Source organism: Rhincodon typus, chromosome 39 (assembly GCF_021869965.1).
Source record: "Rhincodon typus isolate 14 chromosome 39, sRhiTyp1.1, whole genome shotgun sequence".
NCBI lineage: Eukaryota > Metazoa > Chordata > Chondrichthyes > Orectolobiformes > Rhincodontidae > Rhincodon > Rhincodon typus.
Genome location: NC_063370.1, coordinates 6,370,406 through 6,378,846, shown reverse-complemented (window position 1 = coordinate 6,378,846; position 8,441 = coordinate 6,370,406). Strand labels below are relative to the sequence as shown.

The 8,441-nt window shown below is 52.1% G+C and overlaps 1 protein-coding gene across 1 annotated transcript in view; it reads left to right on the top strand.

The window, feature by feature from the left end:
• Positions 1-8,441, top strand: part of LOC109926435 (MAP/microtubule affinity-regulating kinase 3-like) — a 19,382-nt gene that overhangs the window by 9,295 nt on the left and 1,646 nt on the right. The window contains exons 3-4 of the mRNA XM_048618210.1: positions 1,878-2,138; positions 8,208-8,252. Coding sequence (XP_048474167.1) covers positions 1,878-2,138; positions 8,208-8,252 — 306 coding nt within the window. The remainder of the gene's footprint in view (positions 1-1,877; positions 2,139-8,207; positions 8,253-8,441) is intronic.

Sequence of the window (8,441 nt, the reverse complement as noted above, 5' to 3'; positions counted from 1 at the left end):
AGTTACACAGTGAGTGACCCTTACCCTGCTGAATAAACACTGACCCTATACAGTTACACAGTGAGTGACCCTCACCCTGCTGAATAAACACGGACCCTGTACAGTTACACAGTGAGTGACCCTCACCCTGCTGAATAAACACTGACCCTGTACAGTTACACAGTGAGTGACCCTCACCCTGCTGAATAAACACTGACCCTGTACGGTTACACAGTGAGTGACCCTTACCCTGCTGAATAAACACTGACCCTGTACGGTTACACAGTGAGTGACCCTTACCCTGCTGAATAAACACTGACCCTGTACGGTTACACAGTGAGTGACCCTTACCCTGCTGAATAAACACCAACAACAGGCATTACTGGTCCACATGTTCATGACCGATGAGGGACAGGTCTTGGGATCTTCCCATTCCCGTTTGACCAGCATGCCACGTGATGAGATATATGTCTAACTGTCAGGGAGAGCAAAAAATTGTTTCAAAATAGTTTCAACTTTTCCAGGCGCAAGGCCATCGATCCCACAATAAATTTCAGACTGAACCAGCTCCCCACAGATTCCAGGTTCAAATCCATTCTTGTCAAATGGTGAAATTGAAAAGGGCAAAGTTTTCAAACAAAAATGATTAAAGCTCTCCATTATCCATGGGTTCACTCCCTCTGAGTGAAGAAAGTATTCCTCATCTCCAGCCCTAAATGGTCTACACTGTATCCTCAGGCTTTGTCTGCTGGTTCTAGACTCCCCACCCTGGGGAAACCCACCCTGTCCAGCCCTGTTAGAATTTGAGACGATTCAATCAGATAATCATCCTTCTAAATCCTAGTGATTACAGGGCCAGTCTCTCCTAACCGGCCAGTGTCTGCATAATTGCCCAGAGGGCAGTTAAGAGTCAACCACATTGCTGTGGGTCTGGAGTCACATGTAGGCCAGGCTGGATAAGGATGGCACTTTCCTTCCCTAAAGGACATTAGTGATCCAGATAACAAGATGTCGAGGTGGATGAACACAGCAGACCAAGCAGCATCAGAGGAGCAGGAAAGCTGATGTTTTGGGCCTAGACCCTTCTTCAGAAAGGGTTACCACATAGCCTGCCATTACACACCCCTGTTGTTAGTCACTAACAGTCCCCATTAACAACTATTCACCCTCCCAGCCTGATCGTTAGCAACTCCTTTGTCTGTCCAACTGTCTTTCTCTCTCTTTGGGCTCTATCTTATCATTTACTCCCTACCCCACCCACCTCCCTATTTCCTGCATATAAACTGACGTTTTCCCAGCCACCAGCAGTTCTGAGGAAGGGTCACCGGACCCGAAACATTAACTCTGCTTTCTCCTCCACAGATGCTGCCAGACCTGCTGAGCTTTTCCAGCAACTCCTGTTTCTGTTCCAGCTCTATACCTTGTTATCTCGGATTCTCCAGCATCTGCAGTTCCTACTATTAGTGAACCAGATGGTTTTTTTCCTGACAATTGGCAATGGATTCCCGGTCATCGTTAGACTCTTAATTCCAGATTTTCATCCCGCAGTGAGATTTGAAGCTGGATCCACGGGACATTGAGAAGCCCCTTAAAGGCCCCCTTTCTCTGGTCCCTCCCGTCTCCTTATTGCGTCGCACTTCTTAGCCGCTCCTAGGACGAACCCGGGGATGTGCTAGGAGTTACGTAGATGCAAGTTCTTGATGCCCACTGCAGTGCGCTCGTACCTATCCCCTTCTCGGGGTGGGGGGCTGAGGGGTGGATTGTCATGGGTCACCTTGCTTCTGGATTTGCCAGGGACCTTCTCTCTTCCTTCACCATTGCGCTTTGTTCTTTTTTTTTTGTTTGTTTGTTTTTCCTCCCCCCACTCCCTCACAAATTTTCGGAAATGCGTCCTGCAGCTCAGCGATGACCCGCGCCACTCCGGCCTCGCCCTCCACCCACAGTATCGCCGCCTCCACAGACCGTACCCGCTTCCCGAGGGGCACTTCGAGCCGCAGCACCTTCCACGGGGGGCAGCTGAGGGACCGGAGGGGGGTGGCACAGAACGGCGGCTCCCCCACCTCGCCAACCCTCTCCCCCGACGCCACGCCTTTGCCCCAGACCCGAAGTCGAGCCTCGTCCAACCTCTTCTCCAAACTCACCTCAAAGTTGACCAGAAGGTAAGAGGAGGGGGCGCGGTCGAAGCTGTGATGGTGGGTGGAGTGGGGGGTGGGAGCGCAAGGCTTGGGGATGATGGGTTGGTGGGAGTTGAGGTGCTTTTTCTCTCTCTCTTTCTCTTCCCCCCCACTTCTCCTCCCATTGACTCTTACTCTGGCCACCAGCTGCTTTTGCCCTCCATCAACAATATGATGGTCGCGTTTTCATTTTTTTAAAATTCATTCACGGGATGAGGGCGTCACTGGCCGGGCCCAGCATTTATTGTCCCCAGCCCTAATTGACCCAGAGGGCAGTTTAAGTGTCCACCACATCACTGGGTTTCTGGAGTCACGTGGAGGCCCGACTGGGTAAGGAAGGCAGATTGGACTGTGTGGAGTTTGCACATTCTCCCCGTGTCTGCGTGGGTTTCCTCCCACAGTCCAAAGATGTGCAGGTTAGGGTGGATTGGCCGTGCTAAATTACCTATAGTGTCCAGGGATGTGCAGGTTAGGGTGGATTGGCCATGCTAAACTACCCATAGTGCCCAGGGATGTACAGGTTAGAGTGGATTGGCCGTGCTAAATTACCTATAGTGTCCAGGGGTGTGCGGGTTAGGGTGGATTGGCCGTGCTAAATTACCTATAGTGTCCAGGGGTGTGCGGGTTAGGGTGGATTGGCCAGGCTAAATTACCCACAGTGCCCAGGGATGTGCAGGTTAGGGTGGATTGGCTGTGCTAAATTACCCATAGTGCCCAGGGATGTGCAGGTTAGGGTGGATTGGCCATGCTAAATTACCCATAGTGCCCAGGGATGTGCAGGTTAGGGTGGATTGGCCATGCTAAATTACCCATAGTGCCCAGGGATGTGCAGGTTAGGGTGGATTGGCTGTGCTAAATTACCCATAGTGCCCAGGGATGTGCAGGTTAGGGTGGGCTATAGGGAATGAGTCTGGGTGGGATGCTCTGAGGGTCGGTGTGGAGTTGTTGGGCTGAAGGGCCTGTTACCACACTGTAGGGATTCTATGATTTCACCCCTTCAAAGGGCAATAGAGGGCTTTTGAGGCCAGTGGGCACCACAGGGGCTCAGTGCATCATTTCCCCAGAGAATGTTATTTTGACATTAGTAAATTTCCATTTCACCCGATTACAAATTTCAGCTCAATGTTAGTTTGTATTTCAGTGTCAATGACGCATCAGTAACTACTGAACCATTTTTGATCATTTCCGTTCTGAACAGCCACAGTCCAACCAAGTGTTAACCAATTCAGAACCTGGCTTTGGCCAAAGATGTGGAGAAGGGTTACTATGGCAAAGAAAAATAAAATTAATTTGTCTCAGTCTCATACCAGCGGGTATGAGGTAAGGCCAGCTTTCACCACCCTGAGCTTAATTGCCCTTGAGCTGTGTGGCTCGCTCGGCCTTTTGGTGGGTGGGGTGGGGGCGTAGGTGGTAACTCAGTCTGGAGTCACGTGGAGGCCAGACCGAGTAAGGACAGCAGATTTACTTCACTGAGTGGTATTAGTGAGCCGGGTGGTTTTCTCTGACAATCATCGATCATTGCCCTGGCTACTGTAGGAACAGGAGGAGGCCATTCGATGGTGCGGGACTGTCCAAAGGAAATATCAGTCAGGAAATGGGCGACAACGAATCAAAACGAGAGCCGGGACGGGCAGGCTATCTCAAACGGCCTCCTGTAAGCTTCGGCGTGACGTTCTTGTGACGCAGTGGTAGCGCCCCTACCTCTGATCCAGGAAACCCAGATTATGTAATAAACAGGTTCACTAGAGAATTACCTAAGCTTCTGTTTGCGTGTGTGTGTGAGAGAGGGAGAGAGAGAGAGACCCGGGAGTGGGTATGGTAGATATTTCAATGAAAATTTACATTGCAGTTCTGTGTTTTCTGGAGATGTGTTTCTGAGCTGAACCATTGCAAAGCACCCAGTGTGTTCCTTGATTTTTTCTTTGGTGTGTGTGTGGGGGGAATGAACCAGAACTTCTCGATCTCGTTTGCTTCCGCTTCCTGCTGTCTAACTCTTGCCTCTTGTCTTTCCTTTCCTAGGGTCACTATTGACCCATCAAAACGGCAGAGTGCCAACAAAAGTGTACCAGGGAACCTTCTCCCACAGGGACCCAAGAGTGTTAGTAAGTCTTCCTCCATCGACCTCTCGTCCAGTGGCCAACTCCAGAGGAGGTGACGGGGACACGTAGGGGAACGGTCACCTGGGCAGCACTTTGGGGAGGTTGTGTAGACAAGGTTGGGGGTGGGTGGGTGGGGAGACGGGTGGGAGGGCAGGCTGAAGGGCGGGGGGGGGGGTTGAGGGGGGGGGGGGGGGAAGGAAGAGATGGCGTCACCCAGGACTGTGGCAGTTTCCCTAGGCCACCTCATTGCCGGGGAGCTCAGTCCAAAACCCGCTGTGTGTTGTAGGGTCAGGTGTCACCTCGCGGTTATCTCTAGGATGTCCGATGGTGGTGGGGGGCGGTGGGAAATGGGGGGATGTGGGAAGGAGCTGGCTACAATTGGAATCTTGCCACAGAGCGCCAAACCGCTCCATTGGCTAGAGACGCAGGTGGCTCACTTGGAGAGGAAAGGGGCTCAGACGGTCTCTGGAGAGGGAGGTGCATCGAGCGGCTAGGTGTAGGCAGGGTTAAGGGTCAAAGGACAGAAGCTTGACCTTTGCATCTAAACCCTAAACAGGGCGAGGCAGAGTGTGCAGACTCTGTACTGTAAATGGGAACAGCCTCTCTGTTCTACTCCCTTGTACTTATGAGGGGGGGATCTGATTGAAACTTACAGGATACTGAGAGGCCTGGGTGGGGCGGACATGGAGAAGATGTTTCCACGAGTAGGAGAGACCAGGATCAAAAGGCAAAGAGGAAAGGGATGACCCTTTAGAATTGAGATGAGGAGGAATTTCTTCAGCCAGAGGGTGGTGAATCTGTAGAATTCATACCCGCTGAAGGCTGTGGAAGCTAAGTTATTGAGTGTCTTTAAGACAGAGATAGGTTTCTGATTAATAAGGGGATCAAAGGTAACGAGGAGAAGGCAGGAGAATGGAGTTGAGAAACATGTCAGCCACGATCGAATGGCAGAGCAGATGCGACGGTCCGAATGGCCTAATTCTGCTCTTCTATTTTATGGACTTCACCTCCCCGCTCCTGGATTGGCCGACAGGTTCCATAAAAGATTTATCGGTCGCAGACTTTTCTTCATATCCTGGGGCTGGCGAGTGTTCAGAAAAATAATCTCAACAGGAAAGATGTGGAAGCGTTGGAAAAGGTGCAGAGGAGATTTACCAGGATGTTGCCTGGAATGGAGGGAAGGTCTTATGAGGAAAGGTTGAGAGAGCTAGGGCTTTTCTCTTTAAAACGTCGAAGGATGAGAGGTGAGTTGGTAGAGGTGTACAAATTGATCAGAGGTATAGATAGAGTGGACAGCCAGAGACGTTTTCCTAGGGTGGATGTAGCTATTACGAGGGGGCGTAGTTTTAAAGTGAGTGGAGATAGATATAGGGGAGATGTCAGAGGTAGGTTTTTTACTCAGAGAGTGGTAGGGGCGTGGAATGCATTGCCGGAGAGGGTAGTGGAGTCGGCCTCATTAGGGGCATTTAAACGGCTATTAGATAGGCATATGGATGATAGTATAAGGTAGGGGTGGGGGTTAGATAGACCTTAGGGATTAGGGTAAAAGTTTGGCACAACATTGTGGGCTGAAGGGCCTGTACTGTGCTGTACTGTTCTATGTTCTATGTGCTAACTCCCAGAGTGTCCCTGGCAATCCTGATGGGAGTTAGCAGTAAGGACTGAGGAATGGGAGGGGAGGGAGTGGGGTAAGGTCTGAGACCGGGTGGTTCCCTTGTTCCTGGGGGTCTCTCAGGAGGGTAGGGTTAAAGGAAAACAGGGGCAGCCTTCCCTGTTTCCCCTCCCTGTCCCCTCCCCCATCTTCTGGATGCCACTGCTTCCCTTCTCTTCCCTCCTTTCTCTATCCTCCTCGCATCTCATTATGGCTGATAAGCTCCTGACCAGCTCGCTCTGCGACACCCTCTGCTCCTGTGTCAGTTCATCTCTTGTGTTTCAGGCTGTGCAATTGGCCCATAGTGGGCACTGAACATTCCCTCAAGGAACGTGGGCACCACCAGCATTTACTGCCCCGTCTCTAGTTGCCCCCTTGAGAAGATGGGGGTAAGCTGCCTTCTTGAACCGTTGCAGTCCTCCTCCTGTGGGTTGACCCGCAATGCCCCTTAGGGAGGGAATTCCAGGATTTTGACCCAGTGACAGTGAAGAAATGGCGATATATTTCCAAGTCAGGATGGTGAGGGGCTCGGAGGGGAACTTGCAGGGGGGTGGCGTTCCCATGTATCTGCTGCCCCTTGTCCTTCTAGATGGAAGTGGTCGTGGGTTTGGAAGGTGCTGTCTGTGGGGGAGGGAGTGGGATGTTTGTGGATGTGGTGCCAATCGAGCGGCTGCTTTGTCCTGGATGGTGTCGAGCTTCTTGAGTGTTGTTGGAGCTGCCCCCATCCAGGGGCAACTGGGGAGTATTCCCTCACACTCCTGACTTGTGCCTTGTAGATGGTGGGACAGGCTTTGGGGGGAGTCAGGAGTTGAGTTACTCGCTGCAGAGGTTTTGCATTTGTATAGCATCTTTCAAAGCCTCCAGATTCTCCAAAGGGCTATACAGGTGGGTGAATCACTCATTTTGAAGTGTGGTCAGTGTTGGAGCCTAGAGACCAGTTGATGTACAGCAAGATCCCGCAAACAGCCACCAGGTAAGTGCCCCCACCACCCCCAAACCAATCGTTGGGTCTTAGTTGCGAGGCAGCGAGAGACAAAACACAAACTAAATACCACAGCGGCTCCAAACCTGAAATCGCAGCGGTGGGTTCCAGAAGCATGTCAGCAGGCTGGGCAGTGCCTGTGGAGAGAGAAAACAGGGCTCACGTTTTCAGACCAATCGGATTGAAGCTTCTGCCTTTTGTCACCCCGTTGAGGCTGGCGTGCCTGGGTACCGGTGGCAGTGTAGCATCCCAGAGGGTGGGCACTGGAGACTGCCCCCTGAACCCTGTAACCCCCACATTCCAACCCTACACCCCTCCCCCCACCAAAGCTGTGGAGGATTTCTGTCGTGCACTCCATCAGGACACGTGCAAGAATATCAAATCTGAAAGGGAACAACAATTTACAGCACAGAATACCGGGCGCTGATTGGTTGGCAGGTGGGCAGTGGTTACAAGTTGACTCTTCGACCAATCATGTGTTATAAATTGTTGCTCCTTTTGAGCTTTGGCATTCTTGCAATGCTGTCCTGATGGGGGCAATAGAGGAAGCTCCGACAGCCTTCACCCTGATGTCACAGGGATGCTGAAGGGCGCAGGAAAATTATAATATCTGAAAGAGGGGAAGGAGGGCACAACCACTTGGCACACAGCATGATCCCACAAGGCGCAACCCGAAATATTGGGCAGGTCCCCCTCGGAAGAGTTCCTCCCTTGCTGTTGAATGTACCACCTGCAGCACCTTTAACATCTGCTCAAGAGGGCATGGGTTGGTGTGCCCATCTTTGAAGGACTCCTCTGAAAGATGGCACCCGTGGGGCTCCCTTGGTACCGCACTGGCCTAGACTGTGTGGCGTATCCTCTGAACTGAGCCCACGGCCTTCTGACTCAGTGGCATATGTGTGAGGCCCGCTCAGCCCCTGAGGAGCAGGAGGACAGGTTGGGGGCTTCCGGGAGGTGGGGAGGGATGTGTCCACCGGGCAAAGGGTGACGGCTCCCGTTGTCGACAAGTTCGGGCCGCCATTCCTGCCCAATGGGAGAGGCTGAAACAAATGGCACAGTCACGAGGAAAATGAGGGTTCGCGTGGAAGGGTGGGGAGGAACTGAAGGAAAAGGTAAATGAGCAGGGGGGAGGAACATCAATCCCAGCATGGATACGACGGGCAGAATGGTATGCCTCAGCGCTGTAGACATTCGGTGAGGCCCCTGTTGTGTAGCCGGTGGAATCCAATGACCTGGTGTTAGCGCTGGGACGGTTGTGCACTCCTGTCCCCGTGCTGCTTACCGTGGTTACTAATTTCCGATTGTCTCTTTTTCTCGTTGAGGGTCGCAGACGAACCTGAGAGAAACTGGAGATCTGAGGTCACAAGGTGAGAAGTGGACGGCCAGGAGGGACGGTCACTTTTATCGTCTGGGTGTGTTCTCGGGGAATGTGTCACTGAGAGGGTTTAGCCAAAGGGCCAGAGGGAGCGTCTTTCACTGATTCCACACTGATGGGGACAGTGTAGAGGAAGCTTTACCCTGTATCTAATCCCGTGCTGTCCCTGTCCTGGGGTGTT